The following is a 25,643-nucleotide window of genomic DNA, read 5'->3' as shown; positions in this document are numbered from 1 at the left end:
TCTTAAATTGTGTAATGAGAAACAATCCCTTGATAATCAGATCTAGCTGCAATTTCAGTTGAAGAAGTTTATGTAACCCCCCACCCTGTTACCATTCTACTTTATGAACTGTTTTGATAATGCTCATAAAAGTGACACAACCTTGATGCAATTTGAATACATGCAAAAAACCCTGTTTGGTCTTTTTTGCCAGTGTTTAAGTTATAAACTCTGTGCATCTGAGTTGGTGGATATACTAACATTTTGCATTTTGTAGTGTTGGTTTCTCAAGACAACACAAACAAAATTCTGTGCAAATCTTGAAGCCTTAAAAATGAAGGGAACTGAAGATTCAAAAATGATCATTTTAAAAGCTCTAAAATGTGTCACTCAAAGGAACTCCTTGTGCCCTGATACTAGTAATACTCGTACGTGCCTCACGAGTCAGACGAATGTACGACAGAGCTACTGCACAAACCTGTTTTCTCACCGCTCTGGTGTCGTCAGCCCCACCTTAGCTGAGTTGTATCTTTCCTGTTAGTTTCAACCACATCTCCTCCTACACCACATCCTTTATCACAGTCTGAGAACACAACACCAGACATTTAACTAAGCTGTACTTGTGTTTCTCTCGGCACAGATTGTATCAGCGGTGCAGTACTGCCACCAGAAGCACATTGTTCACAGAGACCTCAAGGTGAGTGGTTAAAAATGCAAACGCAGCAAAAAAAGATGGAACTTGAATTTTGAGTGTTTATCCAAAAGCCTTTACAGGTCACACTGTGGTGTGCATCATGCATCATTCAGTTGAAAGTCATTAATTCAGATTAAAAGGGATCACTGTTATTAGTTTTTGTATCCAGCTGGTATTTGTATTGTATGTATTTCTACTTCAACTTGAAGTATTTGAGAAACTTGATCCCCATCTGAACTCCTCTTTCTGTCCTCAGAATCTTCACATTTAAGAAGCTGATATAACGTACATATTATATTAGGGTCAGTAGATTTTAAAGAGTTTGCTGTCCATCATGAATTAAAGGTCACATCAGTCCCTGTTTTATGATTCCCATCTTAACGCCCATGTTCCCACAGATGAATCCAACACACACACAGCTAGCGAGGCTCATCTTTTCCCTTTTCCGACAGTGTCCTTGGCCACTATGGCCACCATGAAGCAAATCTTTGCACCATAGAGGTGGGAGGAGTGTTAAAAAAAAGAAAAAGTAGGTGGCCCTATAAATTGTCTACATGTTCTCCCGCCTCTTCTGTTTCACAGCCGTGATGCTCTCCATTTTAGTTCTCCAACTATAAATATTGATGCCTCTGTATTTTTATCTCGGCATCAGTGGGAGTAGCTAAGAGAAGAGAGGCCCATGTATCTGCTCTGCCAGCAGCTGCACATCCAAAGTGTTTCCTCTGCGAAGCTTCATCAATGATCAATGAGTAGGGAGATGACAGAGCTGCTCAGCGTGCGTCCAAATGTCACACTCGATGTAGAAGAGGTATACAAGCGACATTTTAACCAAACACTGTCCCTCAGGCTTGTAGGCCATTTTGCGCCTCTGAGGAATTCTGGGCTTTTCGTGGCTTCAGCAGCAACACCTGCTGAGATTTTGACGGTCAGACATGTTGTGATGAGTGCTGTTTGCATGCAGCTGAAAGCCTCTCAGGATGTCAGTTCAGTGTTTCAGCTGGAAGGATGAGTCCTCTGTGTACTCATCTCAGCTTTCTAATTAGTCTTTCGCCTACAGCTACATGTCAGCAAAGAGCAGATGGCTGGGTTGAAATCTTCATTCATTCACAAAGGAGAAATTATGTGTTTTTTAAAGTCTTATAATCCTGGATTTTTGGACTCATAAATAAATAAAACAGGTTTTAGATTTTTGGCACTTTTCTTGACACTTTATGGACAAAATGATTAATCAAGCGACGGCAGAAAAAGTGCTTACCATGTTTGGCTTTGTCTAAAAAATAATCACTAATAAAGTCTATCAATAATATCATCAAAAACAAATTTCATGCTGCTGAATGACAGCAATACAGAAGAAATAATTATTTAAACATTTTGGCCTTCATGTGGCTGCCTCTCCAACACTGACCAGTGTGAATGGGCTCAGCAGATTGTCTAAAAGTTACTGGTGTGTCTGTTCAAAGGCTGAGAACCTGCTCCTCGACGCAGACATGAATATCAAGATCGCAGATTTCGGCTTCAGCAACGAGTTCACTCTGGGCAACAAGCTGGATACGTTTTGCGGCTCTCCGCCGTACGCAGCACCGGAGCTTTTCCAGGGAAAGAAGTACGACGGGCCAGAGGTGGACGTTTGGAGTCTGGGGGTGATACTGTACACGCTGGTCAGCGGCTCGCTGCCCTTTGACGGACAGAATCTTAAGGTAGCGTGTGGATGACATGATGCTGCAGCTTCTTTCTCATAGCAGAAGGAGAGAGATGATGCTCTCTCTCCATATTTTCTATAAATAGAAAAAGTGACTACCTTAATATATTGGATCCTAGGTTACACAATACAAGATGTTTTTACATTTAGCAGTCCTCTCAATTAGAGCAACTGAGAAAGTGATTATAAAAATAATCATAGTTGTCATTTAAATGCTGTCGATACTTTTCAAAAATTAGGAAATTTGGCCAACACCAAAATCAAAAAGCTGCCCTTTCTTATTAACACAGTAATGGTCAGGTTATATATAACTGTAGGTGCTATCTAGTGTTACATGTACCATGGGTTTTTTATGGTGCATATGGTGCAAATCCTATGGAAGCTGTTCCAGGTTCTCTTAAATGATTAAAGTAAAGCTTATGCACGATGTTACAGTCTACAACCCAGCCCCTACATTTCTTCTAGCAATGATCTGAGATCAGTCCGTTCATCCTTCTCTCTGCAGGAGCTGCGGGAGCGTGTGCTCAGAGGGAAGTACCGCATCCCTTTCTACATGTCCACAGACTGCGAGAACCTCCTCAAACGCTTCCTGGTGCTCAACCCGTCCAAGCGGGGTACTCTCGAGGTGAGGGAGGACGCAGAAAATGTAAATATACCTCTTAGTTCTTAACGCACTCCCAGAGCACGTCTGCACCATTGGAGAATGCCATCCATCCTCAACCCCTCCTCTCAGTCCCTGCATCTCCCCACTGCATCATCTCCTCTGACGCCGACGGCGTCCTGTTTTGTGCGTGTGCCCGGCCCACACTCTACTCCTCCTCTTATGATGTTGTAACCATGAATAATGCATCGACGTTTTTGTGTTTGTGCCAAATTTGTCCTTGTGATCACTTCTCTGCCTTCATTTGTGCCTCGAGTATACATCAGTTTTGAAGAGGGCGCATATAACCTACTTATTTGAGTCTGCGTCATTATGAGCAGAAAGTACAGCTGCGTTTTTAATGTATTTTATGTATCTCCCGGTTTAAGCAAGATCAAAACGTGCAGTGTGCTAGCAGTGGTTGCATTTACAGATATTAAGGCGCTTACATCAGCTATTACAAATGTTTGTGCCACGAGGTGAAAAAACTTCAGTTCGCTTTGAGTAGAAACAGCACACAGTCCTTACGAGTACATTTCATTTTGCTTTTACTTAACAAGAACTTTACTGATAACAGATGGATTGTTTTCAGCAAATCTGGTGTCCAGAAATGTGCTCACACCTAAAATCCATCGAGCATCATGGATGTGAGGATTAGCTGGTTAATAGATGACAGTATGTGAGATATCTTTGGCTTTTAATCAGCACATGATTCTAAAGTGAACATAATAGGAGTTCAGAACTCTTCTGTTAGCAAAATATAATATGAAATTGCCCCTTTTGACTGTAAATGAGTTTTATTACATTGTTTTGTAACTGTGTATTGCCTTGTGAGCAGCATATAATGTTGTTTGGTCAAATATTTGGGATCCAAGAAATCCTCCAGTTATTGTTAAGGAAACATTTGTGCTTTTTGTCACAGTATTAAAAAATAGATGAGCAGCAAAAAGCTACAAAACTGTAAATGCAAACATGTTAAAAAAAACATTCATGTATAAGTAGAAATGTGTCTGTAGTGCATTTCAAAGTTCCAGCAGAAGTAGGAGGATAACGAGCAGCTGTATTGTACGATCATACTTCAGCATGTTCTCTGATAAGCCAAATGAAATTTTGACCTCTTAACCAAAACCATTAAAGGTCATTATGTGTCCTCAGAGTCCACATACTAAGTTAAATATTACTGGACAAAAATAAATCAGTTTTCCAAAGTTTATTGACAGAAAATGGCGGAAATACCTGGACTTTTTATTTCCGTCAGAACATCTGCGGTGGTTGGAATAATCCAAGTGTTAAATGTAAGAGGAAGAGAGGACAGAGAGAATTGTTCCACAGATCAATGTGTGAATGATCATCTTTTAGCTGTTCACACTCGGCAGTAAATCATTCACACAAAGAAAAATCGTTCTTTTCACAATTATTTTTGGCATGTAAGCTCTGAACTTGCTATTTAATCTCAGAGCTGATTTTCGCCTTTCATTTCAAGGAAATGGCTTTATTGCGTTTTGCTGAATTCTTCAGAGCAGACAGTATGTGAATTAAAATAAATAGTGCTGGCTCGAATGTCGGGGTCACATCTGTTGGCGTTTGATGCCACACGATTGACCTGGATTATGGCAGCCACAGCAGAGCGTGATAATTAGTTTGGCTCTGTCCTCATTAAAACCCCAGGGAGCAATTGATGAGCTGACGATTGATTAGCGAAATAAAATAAGGGTGCAAACAAATGTGATGGAGCACAGTTCAATGTGTAGTGTTTCTGGGAAAGGACTGAATTGTAATTAAACCTGAGTGGAATGCCTCATGCACTCTACTTACTGTTTGATGTGTTATTACAGTGGATGTTAAATGCATTGTTAGAAATATAAATCCATCAAGTTTAGACTTGAACTAAAATTTCATTTCAGTATTGTTAAACTGTAACATCTGTCCATACCAGTTATGTTGGACTAAGCCTTTTCTGATAACACCAGATAATATTTGAAGATGCACCTTAAGAGCTACTAAAGGTGTAACCTCATGAGCTGTGGTGCCCCCTAAATATGTTGATTTGATTCACTTTTTTTTTAAAAGCTGAGACAAAGGTTATAGTTCTAGTATCTTAGAACTACTTAGCAATTTCAGTGGGAGTGACTTCCTCAGTCTCAGCTGACTGCAGGTTTCTCCAACCTTATAAACAGTACATTTGCATAATGACTGAAACTAGCACCACTGAATAACAATGGACTGTGGCCTCACAGCCCATTGTTCGCCAGTTTCTCCCATTGAAAATGCTAGGTCCAGATGAATAGATCACCTTTTTTGGGATTTCCTTACCTGGAGGATTGAGCACTCTCAAAAGTTTCAAACTGTTAGTTTCTCACAGTTTATTCAGGTTTGCTGTTTTGCCTACAAAACCCTGTAAACTTCTGTGCTGGGAAAAAAGAAAATGCCACTTTTTATTCGGTGGTATGCATGTGTGCCGTCGGCGTTTGTTTTTTTTTTTGTTTCTCTTATGTATGTGTAGCCACATTTGTTCTAATTGTCTGTCTTTATTTTTACAGCAAATCATGAAGGATCGATGGATCAATGCAGGATTTGATGATGACGAGCTCAAACCTTACACTGAGCCAGAGCTGGACATCACAGATCAGAAGAGAATAGGTAAGGCTGATGTTACTATTAATATCGTAACTGCTTTTTTGCTTGTTTGTTTTTCCCTTTTGAAGGATGGATTGCTTCATCATTGAAGTTCTTTTCAAGTCAGTTTTCTGACTTTCAGGCCTGTCATATACACTGTTCTATAATCAAAAGAAAAAAGTACACACCCCCTCCTTCTCCATTATTACTGTAAAAGCTCAGTCGGTAATTTTTGTCAGTAGTGAGAAGACGTGAGATGTCGAACGTTAGTGGGGTTACGGCTCCACAGTGCAGAGGCAGTCTCATTATTTCAGTGCTGAAGAGCTCGAAAAGGAAAAAAGATGAAACGTGACGATGAATAAATAAATTTGAGCAGCGCTGCTGCATGCAGAGAAGAAAACCAGAGAAGCCTCCCCATCATGCCCTGGATGAAAGCTCTTACGTAACTGCAGCTGGGGTCGGCTGTTGGTGCACATGTGTCGGTGCGAACTCCCAATCACCCAGGAAAACGGAAAAAAGAAAGATGGAGGAGGGGAGAGAATGAGGTCTTGAAGTTGCTGACTAGTCTCTGGATTCTAAACAATGCCTGCAAAAGTTTACCTAAAATTATTACTGAGTGAAAACAATGCATTGTGGAGCAGATGCTGTCTTACACAGGAAAAGGCTTTAAATTTCAGTGTGGATGACATCTAATTTATCTAAAGGCTTCAGCAGCACAAGGGCCAATAGAGAGAGAATTTATTTTCTTAACACCAGGAAACACTGTGAACAGCCCAGCTTAAAGGTGAAAATATTAGCTGATCAATTTAAAGGAAATCCTCAACCTCGAAGGCCAAAAATCCTCAAATGTCTGTTATATCAGTTATGAATTCAATAATGTATTTATTTATTTATTTATTTATTGGGGTAAGGGATGGGTGGACTATTGGATAAACATTTTTCACCATTTAGTTTTTAATTGTCTGATTTTATGTGATGCGTGTAAGGAAGTAGTAGACCTGGAGGACGTTCTCCTTCATTCTTCCACAGTAACATGACATGAGTCTTGATATTTTTAGTTTTGATTCATGCCTGCTGCATAGATGAATGAATGCATATGTGGCTTTAAACCTGATCACATAAGAATTACATGCCTCTCTAGATTAATTTTCTGTGCTTGTAGTACACCGTGTTGATTAACTGTGAAAAGCAATGAGCTCACAGTGGGAATTATTTAAGGAAAAAAAAGGCAAAACAAAATCTCACTGACAGCGTGATCAGCTCATAGCTAAATATCAGGAGACAACCAAGGCTCTCTTATTCCTTTAAAGGTCCTGGTGTATCTGAATATAGACACACAGAACTTTTACATAACTGACCTAACCTGTGTAGCCTATGTCAGAATGACTAAAAAAAGGTAACGTTAACGGATGAATGTTGCATAATTGTTGCATAATTCAAGCCTAGAAAGTAATCCTTTTTTTTTTCTTAGGTAGAGTGTTACCAGATAAGTGTTAAAATGTCCTTTCCTCTTTCAGCTATGAGCATTTTGTCAAAGATTGCAGCCATAAACCATCTAATGAGCTGAGAATCAGAGAGGGAAACACAAGTGTTGGGACACAGGAGTGTGAAAGTGAGAAAGATGAGCTTGATCCAACGAAGGACGGGAAAAGATGGCAGATCAGTGGTTCTGCCTGGTTACGGAGGCACAGCTCGTTTTTCGCTCGCTTTCTCTCTTCCCACACATGAAACCTGGTGTTAGACTCAAAGTGTTTGTGCCCAGGTGAAGTAGATGCTTAGCTATTAACAAAGGAATGAAGATATTTTAAAATTATTGTGCTGAGCTTTTTGGTTCAAAAACTAAAATCATTAAAGCACAAAGAAACCCTCGAGTGGTGCTGAAAATTATGATTAATTTAAATTTTACGCCTTTAGAAGTGTAGTAGAAAGAGAAGCCATGAAAAGATTTAGTAGTAATAGTAGATAAAATCAATTCATAAACCCCTGAGGATGCCGTGTAAAGAGTCTGAAATGATGATGATGCGGTCACACCTCTCTCTTGTTGTCAAGTCTGGCAGCTGAGTTTGTGGTTGAGAAATACATTTTTGGCTACGGCAGCACATCATCTGCACTAAAAAAGAGTGTGATTTAAAAAAACGATCTCCTGTCGGACACAAACAGCCTGCACTGACAGAACGGTTACTGGCAGGAAGTCAGAGCCCATCACAGGTCACTGCGAAGCCGGTGACTCATTTCTACACCTTGCCTTGGAGACCAGACGCTCCATCTCTGAAGATGGAATCTGCATAAAAAAGCTCTCCAACGTGTCTCAGATAGAAGAGCGTTTTCAAAAATTTATAGACTGCACAGCGTGTAGATGAGTGTAAAAAGCCTTCATGTGATGCATGGTGGCGTAACAAAGTCATATTTCCATTACTTCAGACGACATTGCTGCATTTTTTCTTTTCTTTACAAATGAGTGCTACAGTGAAAAGCCAAGTGTTCCTACTAAAATTTAATGAATTACATTGCAGGTATTTGCTTTTTACTCCTTACACAGTGTAAGTGTGCAGAGATTCATGTACCTTTTTAAAACGAACAAAACATGTGTGTACACACACACACAGCACAAATATATTCACAAATCATGTTGGATCTGTAGTGAGGAAGACGACCCAGTTTTACCTGGCGTGCTGCCACACATGTGACCTGGACAATGAGGAAGTTTAATGTCAAAGCTGTGCGTGTCTTTCTCTGTAAATCTGTCTCCTGAGGACAAATTTGAGTTTCATACATTGCAAGTGGAGACAATTCTCTTGTGTCTTTGCTGCTTGACCAACATTCAAAGGGTAGGTAAGGGTTAGAAACAGATTTAAGTTTGGCTTAAGATGAGATCAAACTATACCCACAAATCACAGAGATGGATGTGTTGGGACTCTTGGGTATGTTTTCCCACCAAATACCAGTATTCGTTTTTCACGCAGCTTTGATATGTGGACATTCATTAAAAACTTGTTAGGTGTCTATTCGTTCAGATGAAACACAGCAGATTACATACCTGACTGCTCTGAACCCAACTACAGCTGTGATTTGGAATTTAAAAGTAGTCTGAGTTTAACTTTCGGATTAGACTTTCAGAAAAAAGTGGTGTCCTCACACTCCAAACCCCTTCCAGTCAGCATTGCTTTGCTTCAAAGGTGAACCAGAAAGGCAGGAAGTCGATTAGCTGAACTTCACTGCCTGAAGCTTCTGACATTGTGTGCCTAGCTTGACTACATTACAAACTTCTAGTGTAATGTAGTCGATCCCGTGATATCCGCTGTAGCGCCACCGCATATCACGGGATCGTAAACCTGCACGACTCAGTCACCAGAATAAACACACACAATTCTTGAATGCAAAATCACATTAAGAGAAGCAAGTCAGTTTAATAACATAGATTTGACATAAAGTTCATAACCACATAACTTTAAAACAAGTTTTTTAAAAGAAATAATCATGTTTTGGTTTTGTGCTGTAATCGCCAGAGATCACTGTGAAAGGGTCTAAAAGTAAGCACTCACACACTTTGTGGTGAATGTAGACCACAATGAACTGTCAATGATCGCACTAATCTACAGTGTCCCTTTTAGTTTCAGTGGTGTCGTGAAAAGTGGTTATTAAATTGAGCCTTTGATCATTTTTGTTTGTGCAGATGTGATGGTCGGGATGGGCTACAACTTGGAGGAAATCCAGGACTCTCTGGCCAAGATGAAGTATGATGAGATCACAGCCACCTACCTGCTCTTGGGCAGGAAGGCCTCTGAGGTACAAACATAACAAACGTCTTAGTTCTTCAGTCGTTCAGCTATCAGTGGTTTGTAAACCAGTGTGTGACTCTGCTATTTATAGACTTCGACCTTGTTTGTAGACTCTCGCCGCATATTAAAGTGCATTAAAATAATTGATTTGAAGCATTTGGGGGCTTTTTCCGTTTGTTAAGCCTAATGGTTTTAAATTTGATCATGTGAAATAGTTCGTTGTCAAAGATTTGGCATTTGGGGCATTTTTTTCAGACAGCTATTTAAGCAGTCATGTAAGTCCCCTTCAAGCTTATAGCTGTCCATGAGGGCTTGGTTCTGATATAAATAAAGGTGCAGGAATTGAAACAAAGTGGGTCTGAAGTCGCCATCTGAAGCTCTTAGCTCACAAATGACAGCTTTCTCACTCATCAGAAATAATAGTTTTAAAATGATCCTTTGTACACAAAAATTCTTTTGATCGCATATCATGTGCCCTAGATATTTGGTCTGTCTTGACTCATAAATCACATTCACTGTAGTAAAACTGTAGAAACTGAGGGTTTTTGTATGTCCTTTGTCTCTCAGCTGGAGCCCGGCGACTCGGCATCCAGCAGCAACTTGTCTCTGGCCAAACCGAGGCCAAGCAGTGAGCTCAACGGCCAGTCGCCCTCCCACCTCAAAGTGCAGAGGAGCGTCTCCTCCAACCACAAACAGAGACGTTACAGCGAGCAAGGTGAGCAGTCCACACTGTGTTTTCTTCTTCATTGTGTGAAACAGTGTCACGGTCCTAGCTTTCCTTTTCAATGTCACGTGAAAAAGAACAGACTTGAAACTCTGCTGTACTTCACCTCTAATAATAAAAGTACTTTTCTGTCAGTTGCTTGCTTTCAGCTGATAAAAGAAGCCAAATCGAAACCTGTCACATGGTAGAGGCACTTTAGCCTTTCCTTTGTTTGCACAGCTCTGTGTTGTCCACTGTGATATAATGCTTTGTCAGTAACCTCAGTTTGCGATGCTTCCTGTCTGTGAGATCTGCAGCTTAAATGGCAACACTGAGAACCTTTTTATACTCCAGCAGAAACCCATCATTCAAACATTGTTAACTGTGATTTCAAAAACTACTGTGGCATTTTCAGCCTTGTGTTTCTGATATTTTGGGATTTTAAGAAGACGACCTTATTCATTTAGTAAATGGTGAAACCTGATTCAAGGCCACCATGGATTAAAATAAAAACAAACATTAATGTGATGATGATTATATTGTAAATTGTAACTATAATTATGTTAATTATGTTTGACTGAGTCTGGGTCATATTTCTTTTTTTTTTTTCAAAATGTAGGTTAGATAAAACTTTGTCAGCAAATACAATTTTTAAAAGAGGTAGACGGTATTCTTGAGTCATCCCGCAAACGTTACTCTGATAATTATACTTTCTCTTTCTATAGTTGGTCAGAACCTCCCTCCAGGGATGGCTCATCCAAAGAGGAGTCAGACAACTACTGCTGAGAACAGCGTGAAAGAGGAAGGTGGAGTCCAGCTCCGTAAACCGAGCATCCCAGGAACCCGCGGGGCACCACCCTCCAGCCCTCTGCTGGGCAACGCCAACAACCCCAACAAGGCTGACATCCCTGACCGCAGGAAAGGAGCCACCACGGCCCCGAGCGTGAGTGTTTCAGCAGTTGGCTTAAAAGTTAAACTTAATTGTCTGCTCTGTTTTTGTATGACAGTTTTGGGGGGGGGGTTTAAGCTAAATGAGAGTGTTTAGTGACAGTGGCTGTCATGGTTACTTAAAAGGAAATTCCAATTTTACACATCAGTGTGTATTTCCTGGCGTTGGGGAAATCCACTGCATTTAAGGGAAAATAATGGTATAAAGACTTTATTGTGTTCGAATGCATCTGTGAGAACATGGGTAAAGCTTCCTCTAACAGGTGACATCACATGTGATCCCACCATGTAAGGAAAAAAAACAAAAGATCAAAGAGGTGAGCAATCGACTCCTGAGCTCTGGTTTTGTGTGTCGATGTAGTTGTCCAGATTTACACAACGAACAATGCCAGAGTATTGTTTAACAATGTGATTCAGTCTCATGGTCTGGAGATTAGGAAATGTTTTTAAGCTGCACTCTATCACTTTAAAGCCACCAAACCATGACGTGGCAGTCTCTGTATGAGTCACTTCAGATTGTCCAATAAAATATGGCTGCCATTTTTCCTTCAGCGGATTAATCCACCTGTCCACATCGACCACAATAAGCCTCTGTGGCGATACAAAATGTGACAGACAAGTACTACTTCTAATATACAATTGAGTAATGCAAATGTTTAAGAGATCAAAGACATGAGGGACTTATCAGTACAAAACAAAGCAAACAAGTTTTACTTCTAAAGTCTGCCGCATTGTTTCCAATTTTAAAAAAAACTCACTCGAATTTGGTGAGATTGACAGCATGATAGATTGAATTTAAGTACACTGTGCTTTAATTGCTGTAACACATGTTTCTTTGAGCCTTTCATTAAAAAAAAAAGGTCATCCATTGAAGCAACGCATTTGTCTGTTTGCAGAATAACACTGCGTCTGCGGGTATGACCAGGAGGAACACATATGTCTGCAGTGACAGAAACAACACAGACCGCCTCTCCGTCATTCCTAACGGGAAAGAGAACAGGTGAGAGGAGGAGGATTGTAAATCTTAATCAGTACAGGGAGCAGAATTTGAGTTTTCCCACTTGTCAGTAAACTGTTGTTAGTGAGATCATTTTTGTGGGTCCTGAAGTCTGTATGTAGTTCTTTAGATTTAGATAAATACTGTTTTAGAGACTCTTCTACTCAACCTGTGTGAAAATGTATATTTGTATGGTATTTCAAACTCACACTGGTTGAAGTTATTTAAACCCCAAATCTGTCCTTTTTCTTGTTAATAGAGGAAAAAAAGGACCTACATGGGATCCCTAGAAAAGATTTCCTTTGTCTCAGTCCCTGATTTTTCTACTCCTTTCTTTCTGTTTACTTTCCCCTTTTCTCATCAACTTATCTTCCATTTCTGCCTGTGTGTTTGTGATTCGGGGTGGGGTTTTTGTTTTTTGTCCCCCCTGTTACGGCATGACCAGCATGACTGAGATGGCTTGTGCCACTAGCCCCCCGTCTGCCTTTGCAGCCGCTGCATTCGGTGCCTCGTCCAGTTCGGTGCGGCTGAGGTATCAAACTGTCGGCCCTTTGTACGCTTGCCAGGCAGGCTGGGCCACACTGCCCCACTCCTACTACGCTCTGGACTACTGCTCGCCCAAGTAAGACGACAGGGTCTCCAAACCCCCCTGTCTGTCTCCTCTCATGTCTCAGCCCCTGTTTGGCCCCTTGCTAACCCACACATCCAGCCAGCTTCACACTCTATAACCCTACAACTAAACCATGGACACCATTTCCTGCAACAAACAGTAAGCAAAGTGGTTTTTGGTGCCAGAGTCTGAAATGTATGCTCATCAGCAGGAGCAGGTAAATGCCAGTAAAATGAATTGCTATAATGACTGGTATACCTCAATAAAATATGTCCTCCTTCTTTTTATTGTTACTCTACCCAAGTCTAGCCGGTCTAACGTGCTGATTCATGATCAAAATGAAGACCTTTTTAGATATAAACACGAGCCTTAGTGCTACTGTTTGGTTTACCTGATGTTTGGTAACACTGCTGAGGTGGTGACAGGAAGAAGCATTTGTATACTCGGATCTCCAAAACACCTCAGTATGTATTATCTGTATTCTAGTGTTACTGAATCAGTAGAATCATTAGTTTTCCACAACATAAACAGACTTAAAAATGAGGCTTAGACAAGGTGCTTGTAGTCAGTCTGAAATGTAACTGCACTGTTATAGAAGTCAGACATATGGACTAGGACTAGCCACTTTCTTTTTCAGGGGGTGGCTAAATAAAGACTTTTTTTTTTCAGATCTAATTTCCACAAAACTGTCCAAAATCCAGATGATAAATGAAGCAGGGAGACCTGGGATGTGAAGTCTTGAGCGCTGTCAGTTAGGCAGATAAAATTTCTGAGTGTTGATTTCAGACGCTGATCAAACCAGAGGTGGGGAGAAGTGGAGAAAAATATGCATCTACACACTGAAATCGAGCGATAGGTTAAACTCAGTGTGTGATAATATTTTTCCATGTTTCCATCATCCCTCTGCCAGCCATAAACCAGAGGACCGCTTGGGCCCCCCCTCCTTGCGACATTGCAGTAACACACTCACACAGCTCTGCTCCTGATCTCTCCTCCATCCTCTGCTGTGAACTTTGACCCCTGATTTTCTCTGTCTGGGTCCTGCACCTGTTGGTCTCCGAAATGATGGAAAAGCCCCCGCTGCTCACGGCTCCCCTGCTGTCCCAGCTTCCTCAGACCCTCGTCTCTTTCTGTTTAGACTCTTAAGTGATCAGGCTCACAACTCACCGTTTCATTGTACATATCAACAGCTTGACATCTGGGGTGTGAAATTAACAGCTCATTACTGGTGAATTTTGGTTCCAGCTGCTTTATATACGTTTCCTGTTCTAAAATTGCTCCGAATTTATTGAAATAAATCCCACACACTGGCCTTAAATATCATCATAAAGATGTTTTGGTCATGTGACCTCACTTATACTATTTTCCTTGCCCTGCCGCCATTTTAATAGGTTAACCTAATTTTGTTTCTGCTCCCAGAAAGTCCCAACTCTTCAGTTTGGTCTCTGACAATGTAATGATCTTATAAAGATTTCTCCTGTTATTTTTCTGCTTTGAAGAATCTTCAAATGACTCACAGACACATGAGGACAGAAGTCCTTGTGGCTCATTAGCTTCTGAAAGCGTTTAATCCAAAGGGAGGCACTAAAACTGGGTTCTTAGACCAGATCTGTGCTGGAGCTCAGTTTGCACAAAATACTTGCACATCTGTGGGTATGAAATGCACAAAATTAATCTTCCAGCTGTATTTGTTTACTGATAATCTCTCTATCATAAATCTGCCTCTTGTTGGCACTACCAGACACTTCTTTATGGATTCAGTTTAAATAAACACTTATGTTTGAGACCCCTTGATTAGAGCATAAGGCCCGGGGGCTAAAAATGGCCCAGCAAAGATGCCAATCTGGCCCACTGGCGGTCTTTGGTAAATGTGAAGGAGGACATACATTTTAGACTTTTAACTGTATTTTCATAACTTTCACAGCTTGTCTTACTGATAAAGACCTCCCACAACCATCCATAATACACCAAAGTAATAGATAAACTAACATTTCTTTCATTAAATAGAGCAACATTTCTTTATCACTTAGTAAAACTGAGATGTGCTGTTGAAATTGCACTTCTTCTTCTTGAGATACCTCAGAGATTAAATGTGCACTTCTTTAGACTGACAGAAAGGGGAGTTTCATTGGTCCGGACCACTTAAGATCAAAGTGGGCTGTATGTGTCCCCCAAGGTAACGGAAGTTTGACATCTCTGTTCTAATCTATTAGTTATGGCTACAATTGCTCAGCAGTTTATAGGGAATGATGATCTTGCTCTGTGCTACATGCAGCGTCTGCTTGTGGTTGGTCAGCTGTGTGAGGCTAGTGGTCACAAGACTAAAACATTAGCTGTAATTTTAAAAAATGTATTGCAAATTAGTTATTCACAAACTGGCTGTTGCGTCTAAATCCACCAGCTGATGTGCAGCTTTGTCCTGTTGTGATTTTAATTTCCTACCCTGCTGATGTCTAACCTGCAGTATTCATGTATTTGAAACCCATGGCAGTTTTAGAAGTCCATGTAGAATAACCAGACCACACATTTTACGAATACAGAGGCACGTGCAGTGACTCTGCACAAACATTTTTCCATTGCAGAAGTGTACTCGAGTATGTTGCACAGTCACAGCTTCTGTGACTGTGTATAATCTGGCTCCATCACACTCTACCTGCACAAATGAGTGGAAGAGAGTGGAAATGTTCAGTGTGTTGAAGTACACATCTGCTCTGGAAAAACAGAGTGTAAAACCTGCTTTAATTGGAACTTCTCCCCCTCCCCCTCCGTCCACTTCAGCAACGTTGCCGTGTCTCCCGGCAGTCAGAGGAACCCGGTGGCGTCCACCCACAGCGTCACCAACGCCACTACGCCCGACCGTCTCCGCTTCCCCCGAGGCACCGCCAGCCGCAGCACCTTCCACGGCGGCCAGCTGAGAGACCGCCGCACGGCCACGTACAACGGGCCGCCGGCCTCCCCTACTCTCTCCCACGATGCCACGCCTCTGTCTCAGACCCGGAGCCGTGGAACCAGCAACCTTTTCTCCAAACTCACCTCTAAACTCACCCGCAGGTAGGCGAGGAAATGCGTCACGGCACATTGTGTAGCGAAGTGTGACGGGTTGATGTTTAGCTCTTTCTGTTCAATCAGTTTAAAGGTTTAATTTGTTCTAAAGCAATCATTTTTTTAATTGATTAAAGCTTGAATATAAAGAGGAAAGACTCCAGCTCTGCTCTGCTCTGTGCCGTATAATCTACTTTGGCTTCAAATTTGAACAGAGTCAATCAGCACAGTGCCATGTAGAGTTAAGATAAATAATTACATGCTGGAGGAACACTTCACTGTCCTGTACAATGTGATTTATGCTCAAGTCTACATTTGTTGTTTGTCACTGCCTGGTTGCTGCCAGAAAACCTACAAACATCGTAAAGAAACTGTGATTGGATATTCAAACATTTTATTCAGACATTAAACACAGCAGACCATTTTAGATCATTTCACTTCCATGATTCTTTAAAGATCTTGGGTGGTAATGTTTTTATACAGAAATCATTTCCTGCACTACACGTGCTTTAGCACTGCATGTCTGCTGTATACTGTATGTGTTACTATTATACTTGTAGTTTGATATAGTCCAATAAAAACAAAACAAAGTGAAAGCATACATTTTGAATCGAGGTTAGTCTTGTATAGCTTTTCTTTGAGTTAAAAAACAAACTTTAAATTGCATTTTCAGGCCTCCCTGAAAACTCGACATCAGATTCTTGTGCACTTCTTATTGTGGTTAATATTGTCACAGTGAGTCTCGAGTTCAGGCACTGAAAGCAGCAGCCAGGCCAGTGACATCCCACCTGCAATGACTGACCTAAAATGAGGAATTGAAATCATTTAATACTGAATTAAAAAAAATTACAAAATGAATCTTTACCTTTCACTGTTAATGATTCCAATCACCCCATTTTTGTTCACTCATTCGATCTCCCCCTCCCCTTTCCTTCACTTCTCTTTCACCATTTTCACTGTTTCTTTGTCTGATTCTGTTGTAGAAACATGTCATTCAGGTTTACCAAAAGGTAGGACTCTTGTACTGCCTTTCACTCTGTACCAAAACAATGACAACAATCTCACAGAACAACTTCCTCTGAAACTCTTTAGACGTGTGGGGCTGCTGGCACTGAACTAACACATTGCTTAGCAGAACAGTAACGCTCTCTGGGTGCATTTACACACACTGCTTACAATCAGATTAACGTGACAAATTTCTGTTCTCACATATTAGGTAGGACATGACTCTAAGTAACCCACAGTAACATAATTTAACGTCTAGGTAAGATTGTCCTTAAAGGAATAGTTTGGTTTTACGTGTTATGTATTAGAGGACTTGTGTGTGCAGTCCTCCCTTCATGAAGGTTATACTTTTAGGTGGTGGAGATGGATGATGATCTCATAGGTCAGTGATGGCGGTGATATTTCACTTCCTGATTACTAGATTCATTTTAAATGTAACCAGCCTCACTGTTGTCTCATTATGTTTCACTATTGTAAATGACACTTAGGACGCGGGCTTGTTTTGTCATTTGTGTGCATGAACACAAGTTCCTGTTCAGATTAAGAGGATTTCTGTCTCTGGTTTGACTCTTCTTGGGGGTTTTTTGTCTTTTAAATTTGAGTTTAAGATAAGTGTGCATATGTGGAGACAACCAAACTCATTTTACACAAATACAAACAGCTTAAATGAGTTAGCAGAACTGTTGGCTTTAAGCAGGGGAAGCAAAAAAGACCTGGGCAGACATTAGGTCTCAGTACTGTTTTAGCTGTTCAGCTGATATCCGCCCATTTATGGTCATTAAGTGCAGTCAGATGATTAGACTAAATCTGTCACCTTTTGTATGTGAAGGAGGCTGTGATGCAGGTGTAGCCCACTTTCTTTCTCTTAATGTTTCAAGTGGAAATTAAACTCCCCGTCCTGCCCTGGATACTGGATCGCCCAACACTATCTGTGCTGTTTTGTGTATAAACAGTTTTATGGAGGTGTTTGTTCTGGAGGAGCTATTTTGTGGACCTTTTTAAGCTGTATCAACATCCTGCAGAACGACTATACAGAAGAATCAGAAGCTCTGAATTTTAAGCTTTCATGAGGACAGGAGGATTTACTGTGAGACTATTAGACTTCTTAGCCAGGTGTAGTAAAAAAAACTAGCAATTGAGTATTGGTGGTAGGTTGTCTCAATTAGCTTTTGTTGACAGCGTTGTCTGAGATGTGTTGGTTTTTTATTTTTAATACACGTATGTATCTATTGTACATAAGGGAACTGTCAATCATTTCATCTTTTTTTTTTATTTAAAAAAGTGACTTAATTGAAATTTATCGCAATGGCAAACTATTCCTTTAAGATGAATGCATTGCAATTTAAAATAAAAATTCAGACTTCCTTTTGCTTTAATTGGGTTTTACCTGGTCTCTGTGTGTAAATGTGCTCGGGGTGGCCACGGTTGGTCTGGGTGGATAAAGGCTGATTGGGAAAGCAGACCGGACTCCTTGAACAATCAGTCAATTACCCATACGGCAAAAACAAAGCAGCTTGCCACTAATCAATCGTCATTGCATGCATGAGGTTGCTTCTTACAGCTGCCATTGATTCTTGATTTTAATGACTGAACTCATCTTAGGTTATTCTGCTGCTGCATTATTCACCAAAATATATATTTTCTTACTTTCTTTGACCCAGATGTGTCAGTAAGAAACCACCAAGGACTATATTTTTATATTTTTATGTTTCTAAGCCGTTAAGTACATTTATAAATGCAACTTTGTATACACTGTTTTTTGTAGACTTGGTTCATTCCCTTGGTGGGTACAAACATCATGTTCAGAGAAAGGGTCTTCTAAAAGGCACGTCGCTCAGCCTTCCTTTGTCTCTTTGCCCTTTTTTTTCGCTTTGAAGGTTTTCTGGGCTTTAGCCATTTTTTTACCTTCAGTTTAAGTCAGAAGAACAAAAAAAAGGGGGGATCACACAGGTATATTCTCCAGAATACAGCATTTATTTACTGACCATTTTTGGCTATTTTTATTTTATTTTTTGTAATGTACTAATTAGTGCTGTCAGCGTTAACCTCGTTAAAATGACGTTAACGTCATAACCGCATTAACGTGGCAAATCTCCGTTAGCGAGTTAACGCGGATCGCCCGGTGCGTGGGGCTGCACGGCGCTAACACATTAATGAGCTACCCGCGCTAACGCGTTGACGCCATGCAGCCCCACAAACCGGGCGATCCGCGTTAACTCGCTAACGGAGATTTGCCGCGTTAATGCGGTTATGACGTTAACGTCATTTTAACGAGGTTAACGCTGACATCACTAGTACTAATACAAATCACCTATTAGGTTTTTAACTTATAAATCAACATAAAAACTCCACAGTTCCTAAAATTAACATGGAAATGACCTTATTTAAAATGCTCTGTTAAATAGTTTCTAATTTTGTGATTCTTTTTAAATCATAAAGTGCTCAGCAAGGTTGTTTTTACTGAAAAAAATGACCAACTTCTTCTGTAACATGTTTTGCTTTCAGTACACTTCATTTCTGACGGTTATCTGTCAGGCGAGCCAAAACTGCAGACAATGTTTGAAGGATTTAATTCTCAAAAAAGTATTTTTGTGTCTTCAGAAAGTTGTTTTAGATGCAGGTGCTGGAAAAATTCTCCCCTCATTGTTTTCCGTTCAGTGTCTTCTAGCATTTGGGCCCATACTAAGGATGAGAAACAATGTGTAAGACTTTTTCACTACAACAGGGTGTTTTTTGTTTTTAAATGGGTGTGTGGTGACACGATAGTATAAATGGGTAAATGGGTCTCTTCACACATTGCTAAGAACTTTTCTTAATGTCCCACTTTATAAAAGGAGGCCTTATTTTGTTTGGACATGCTGATGGTTTCCTGCGGACGTTCCAAGTAGTCGGATCAGCCATTCCAATAGGGGTTGGGATTTAAGAGAGGAGGCTATTAAACACTGAATTCCTCAAACGGATCTTGTGAAACAGCATGGTAGCTGTGGTCAAACTGAACCAGTCATTGATGTACATATCAAAAGATCAGAGGAGCTTTGAGGCCCATGGCTCCCTCTGGTGGCTGATTTGTAAACTGTCATCTTCCTTTGGCAGCATCATCGTCATCCAGAGCCTCCTGTCGGTTCTGCTCAGGTGTCATCACCATCCTGCATTCCCACTCATGGCGTCTCACTAGGGTTTTTGTGTTTGTCCTCATTTCTGTGGCGCACTCACTGTGACAAAATAGAGCAAAAGACTATAAGATGAGTCGAAAATAAAACCGAATACAGTAATAAATTGTGTAGTTGGTTAAATGAATATAATGAAGAATTGAGCTTAATTTCCTTCTAGTTTAAAGTTATCTTTATTTTCCTGTGAACACTGATGCAGTCACTATTTCAATCTAGGTCTGCAACATCAATTGTAAGATCTTGCTGTTAAGTAAAAATAAATCAGAATTTGGCTGAAAATATCAATTGCAAATGTTCACAACAAAGAGCAAAAATAGTAAGTTTACTAACTTAAAAATGAGTCCAATTATATTAATTATCTAAATAAGGATTAATCAGAAAATGTGGAACAATTGCATGATTTTTTTTTTCATGCTACAAAGAACAGACATAAAAATAACAGACAAACTGAGAAGTGGAGTTATTGAAAACTGTCTTATGTTCAATTTCTTCTGAAGATGAAAAGTCTTAGCTACACTTTTTTTTTTTTTTTTTTTTTTTTTTTTTTTTTTTTTTTAAATCTCCATTTTAACCAACAATATTATTTATTTACTCGGTTCCATTTTTGACTCGTCTTATAGGCATTAACTTCATTTTGTCTGGTTTGGGCCGCCGTACATTTCTGCCAAAAACTCATCTCATCTCTGATCTTAACGAGTTTTCTTTATTTTCCTCGTCCTCGGGACATTTTAGGTTCACTCACATTCTCCTCCCGGTGTGTTTTTTGTCTTCCTTACCTTCTTGTGTCCTTTAACCTTGACCTCTTGCTGCTCTTCCTCTCTGCCTAGGGTCAGTATTGACCCGGCCAAACGGCAGTCGGCCAAAACAGGGCCTGCCAACCCTTCTACCCAGGGAGGAAAGACCCTTAGTAAGTCTTCTGCCCTCCAGTCTCTTTCAGCCTTTCCTTCTTTCCTTCCTTCTCATTATCTTCCATGTTTTTCTTTCTTTTCTTTTTTTTCTTTTCAGCCTGTCCTCATGCCATTCATTTAAATATTCTTTCCTTCTCTTTCTTTTCTTGTCATGAGTCCACTGAGATTTCCAGCACATCCTCAGATTCACGTTTTTTCTTTCAGATACAGGAGCGGAAGATATAGAGAGTTGTAGGAAGATGAAGATCTAGAGTAAGGGGCTGTTTCCATCCCTCAATCTCTCCTGAGACTAAAGTCTGAGTTTCAGACTTCCCTTCCTACATTGCCTCACCCCGCCTTGCCTCACCCTCCCCCCTCGGTCTTGTGATTTTTCACAGCCTCTCTGGCCGACCCAGGACCTGCTGTCAGTCCTGTCTGTTCGCTCGTCTTCTTGTTGTCGAGTCCCTCAAGCTGTCAGGAGTTTGGACTCTGTCCCTCCTCCACAACCCCGTCCTGTTTTCTGTTCTGCAGGCTGCAATGCATGCTGGGAGCCTGACACAGTACACCCATCCTGTCTGAGAAACGGGGAGATTACTGACTATTCGCTTTTAATCTAATCTTGTCTTACAGTACAGACATTTTTTCTTGTTTGTAGTCGTTCAGCACCCTCCCAAAAAAAGTCTTTTCTGGCAGTCAAGACTTTGAGGGAAAGATCTTGCAGAAGGTCTAAATTTTTATTGCAATCCAGTACATTTTCCTGTGAAATCAACCTGGTTAGTAGGAAGGAATCCCCTGCTTTATCTCAAGTCTTTGTTTGAGTCTTTGTCTCGAGTCTAGTGAGGCTAGGAAATGAATCTGCAGATTATTCCTGTGTATAAGATGCGCAGGAACAGTAAAGGATCCAGAATGAATCCAGCGGTAAGCCAAAGAGGTCATTTTTGCTTTATGGAGGGGAAAAAACTGCACATGAAACACATTATGTTAAGAATTTTCTTCATTATGCCTGCCATAGAAATACTTGTATGAGGACAAACAATGAAGGCAAATTACTTCTGACTAATGCAGAAGATTTCATCGTGCTTTCCTTAAAATGTCCCACATGTCGTCTCACTGCCCAGTTATCAGCTTGTCTTCTAGCTGGTAGGAGAGCCATTACAGAACCGCACATATACACAAAGTCCTGTCTATGGCTCACGTTTGTGACTTAAAAATAGTTGGTGAGCTTTTTGTTCTGTCGATCAGAGTGAGCGCGCTTCTGCAGCGCTGCTGAACGTGCTGCAGCTTCAGTCACAGGGACAAACTGTGAACATTTGGTTTGGTTTTTAGAGCCTGAGCTTCATGTTGGAGGGAGCTTTTCTCTAAACAGTGTCTGTTTTCATGTGCGTCACACACACGGCTCAAATCAGGATTTCATCATCAGTTGCCTTTTTAAAAAAAAAATAATAATAATAATAATTACTGTTAATATTAGGAAAGCTTAAGCAAGCATTTCAGAAGCTGTTTTAAATTTAATATTTAAAGTGATCAAATAATTCTGATAATTAGTCCAAATGCAAGTAGGCGTCTTTAAAATGTTACGTATCATGGTTTAAATTGTTAAATAGAAAGAATCGTGATGGGTTACGTGTTCACTAACAGTGTATTTAAAAGGCTTAAACTGGGATTTTATATACATTTACTGTAAGATACATCGTCAAAGGACGTGTTTGCAGAGCAATAATCAGCTTTCTTCTATTTTTTTTTTTTTTTTTTTTTTACCCCCTTATTATCGTCCTGTCATCCTATAGGCCAGTGGAAGGATCTGCTTTTTTATTCTTTTAGCTGTGTGCTGTTCAGATGTAGATTAAAATCTTTTTTTCTTTTTTTTTTTTTTTGGGAGAGGCGATAAAGTCCTGTCAAGTAGCGCTGCATCACTGCCTTCACTTCCTACCTCACCTGAATGTGGCCTGCAGGCTGCATCTCCTCTTATTTTGCTGCTGTTTTGCGTCGACACACCGCTGTCAAGCTTTTCTTTGTGTGTGCTCCTGTTGGCTTCAGTCTGGGACATGAACAGTCATCACTTCTTTGTTTGATTTCTTTATTTATTCTCCTCTCTCTTTCTCACGACTCTTTGTTGATTTCAATGGAAGTCAAAGCTTCCATTTCTTTTTCTGTTTTTTGGTGGTGGCTCTCGTCGTCGTTCAAGTATTCGTCACGTTCTCTCATTTTTAAATATGATTTTTCACTGGAAATGATTAAAAAATGATTGTCATGCAAGACCCACATCTTTTTTTTGTTTCTTCTTTTTTTCCCCCGCCCTGACTCCTCCTCCCCGTCTGATCTTCTTGTACGCCCCAGAGTCTCCACCGAGTTTGAGAGAAACGGGAGACTTGAGGGCTCAAGGTGAGGTTACCTCCCCCACGTTCAGTGTGTCTTCCCTTCCGAACGTAGGCTTCAGTTTGTCTCCGTCTGCAGCATCATCCAATTTGCTCAATCCCCTTCCCCCTGCATAGGAACCACTTTGTGCTTACTCCTTTCAGGGACGTTCGAATGTACTGTTGCACCTTTAAAGCCTCATCTTTGAGTGTTTTGTGATATAATTATTGATTTTTTTTTTTTTTTTTTATTCATTTCAATTTAATTTTTTTTGCATGGCACTGTATTTGTGAGCTACTTTTGTTAGCATGGCATGCTTGTTTATTTTGTCACTCCTGAAGCTCAAAGACTGCCACCATGTGTCTAGCTCCAGTTTACATACAAGTTAATTTCCAGAGAATAAATATTTATATGTGGAAAAACCCAGAAACGTTTTAATCATCTGAATGATCATATTGGTTAAGATGTAAATGAATTTGAAACTAATGAACATAAGAAATGAAAATTAAATTCAAAATGAAGTGATGGGAGGAGCAAAAACAGGTCAAAAATATAGACGAGGACTAGAACAGAACCATTTCTAATGCATACAGGATAAATTTGCTTTTCATTGTTACCCAGTACTTACATTACTAACCCTAATATCTTTGAATTACAGACAATTTACAAGACTAAGGTGGATATTTGTCTTTTAATCACAGCTTCATCCAGTGATTACTGTCCTTTATTGCTTAATCTGTTCCACTAGAATCTTAATTAATACTCTCAAAAATATTTGACTGCTATAGTGTATATATATCGTAGGGGCTTAATTTGTCCAATAGGCATGACTGGTTATCTTTTATATGATTATAAAACTAAATAAATGACATTCGGTCACAGTTTGCGCGCCTCATCTTGACTCAATATTAAGTCAACACACTGGATATAAAACTGCAAAAAGATGGGATCCCAGATGTAGAAGTAATGTAAAGCAGACAAAAGTACGACTAATCTAAGTGTCTAATATAATAAAAACAACGAGATGTAGGTCCTGAAGAAATGAGTCAGACGTGGGCTCAGATTTAAGTTGTTTGCAGAAATCGCAGCGGTCTTCTGGGTTTTTCCAGACTTGCTGCTCACTATAAAACCACTGACAAAATGTAGTAAACATAAAATATTTGAGTTCAAAATGCAAACAAATGGTGAGTAAAGAATGATGATAAAAATTGTGTATCAAGAAATCGAAACCTTCACACTTTATTTAAAGAAGCAAAGCTCAATCTTAAGTTTTGACTGCATTTTGTCAGTTTCACTGCTTTTCAGCTTCATGCTGAGACTTAAATGATTTTTTTCATGTTGCTCGTTTCCCTCATATGAAAATAAACAAACTGGGGCTAGAAGATCTCATGTGGAAATGCATCAGAGCTGTGTAAAACATGATTTAATTTCAACTAATTCCTGCTGCTTCTGCCTGTTTTTAAACATATTTTTTCAAAATAAAATGTTTTTCTTTCAAATATATTCACAGATCCTGCTTTGTAAAATGCAGGAGGAATACTGTGTGAGGCTAAAAACTCTCCTCCGTGTCTCTTTCTCCCAACAGTCGCCATGTACCTGGGGATCAAAAAGGGGAAAATAAAGACAGTAAACCCCGCTCCCTCAGATTCACTTGGAGTATGAGGACCACCAGCTCCATGGAGCCCTGTGATATCATGCGGGAGATTCGCAAGGTGCTCGACGCCAACAACTGCGACTACGAACAGCAAGAGAGTTTCCTGCTTCTTTGCGTCCATGGAGACGGGCGAGCTGAAAACCTGGTGCAGTGGGAGATGGAGGTTTGCAAGCTTCCCCGTCTCTCCCTCAATGGCGTCAGGTTCAAAAGGATATCCGGCTCATCCATCGCTTTCAAAAACATTGCTTCCAAAGTTGCCAATGAGTTAAAGCTATGAACAAAAGGGTTTAAAGTATACATATATATATCTAGAAGTATTTAAGCTGTACAATCATCCAAGTAGCAGTTTCCAAATGTCTCCTTTTTCTAAACAAAACACAGAGTATGTATTGAATATTATAATGTATAGATTAAGGCTTTTGGCAATAATCACCGAATTACCTACTAATATCTCAGTCTGTTCTGACCGCACAGGGTCAACATTAATGAGTTGAATATGATTTGTCATGCTGTGAATGTGGACGAAAAAGCATTTCTGGTCTTATTTATTTCACCTTTATTTTTCTCTCTCCTGGAAAAAGGAAAATGACGTAGCGTTCTGTTTTCAGTGTAAATAATGTATCTTACTTTGAAGATGGCTTCTCTGCAATACTCATTTTGTTTTTGTTGTTTTTCTTCTCCTTTTGTATTTTGTTAAAAAGTAGAGATGATGGGGAGTCCATGTAAATGCCCACATGGTTAAGGGTCACTCATGTCTCAATTAAAGTGTCTGTCAACTTAAACCTCGAGTCTGATCAGTTTTGGGCTTTTATTTCCAGCTTTATCTAAATTACATTTGATGTCAGGGCATGTTGGGACATCTGCT

The 25,643-nt window shown here is 40.0% G+C and overlaps 1 protein-coding gene across 1 annotated transcript in view; it reads left to right on the top strand.

Moving 5' to 3' along the window:
* The window catches only part of mark3a (MAP/microtubule affinity-regulating kinase 3a), a 48,950-nt gene extending 23,384 nt beyond the window's left edge, over positions 1-25,566 (top strand). Inside the window, exons 7-19 of the mRNA XM_063496938.1 lie at positions 620-676; positions 2,134-2,370; positions 2,878-2,997; positions 5,553-5,652; positions 9,302-9,414; positions 9,975-10,122; positions 10,836-11,053; positions 11,955-12,058; positions 12,501-12,677; positions 15,444-15,716; positions 16,691-16,717; positions 23,107-23,151; positions 24,710-25,566. Coding sequence (XP_063353008.1) covers positions 620-676; positions 2,134-2,370; positions 2,878-2,997; positions 5,553-5,652; positions 9,302-9,414; positions 9,975-10,122; positions 10,836-11,053; positions 11,955-12,058; positions 12,501-12,677; positions 15,444-15,716; positions 16,691-16,717; positions 23,107-23,151; positions 24,710-25,055 — 1,965 coding nt within the window. The 3' untranslated portion in view covers positions 25,056-25,566. The remainder of the gene's footprint in view (positions 1-619; positions 677-2,133; positions 2,371-2,877; positions 2,998-5,552; positions 5,653-9,301; positions 9,415-9,974; positions 10,123-10,835; positions 11,054-11,954; positions 12,059-12,500; positions 12,678-15,443; positions 15,717-16,690; positions 16,718-23,106; positions 23,152-24,709) is intronic.
* The last annotated feature ends 77 nt before the right edge of the window (positions 25,567-25,643 follow it).

This window comes from Pelmatolapia mariae, linkage group LG16_19, assembly GCF_036321145.2.
Source record: "Pelmatolapia mariae isolate MD_Pm_ZW linkage group LG16_19, Pm_UMD_F_2, whole genome shotgun sequence".
Classification (NCBI taxonomy): Eukaryota; Metazoa; Chordata; class Actinopteri; order Cichliformes; family Cichlidae; genus Pelmatolapia; species Pelmatolapia mariae.
The sequence above is the reverse complement of the archived record's forward strand: the minus strand, read 5'-3'. Positions and strand labels throughout refer to the sequence as shown.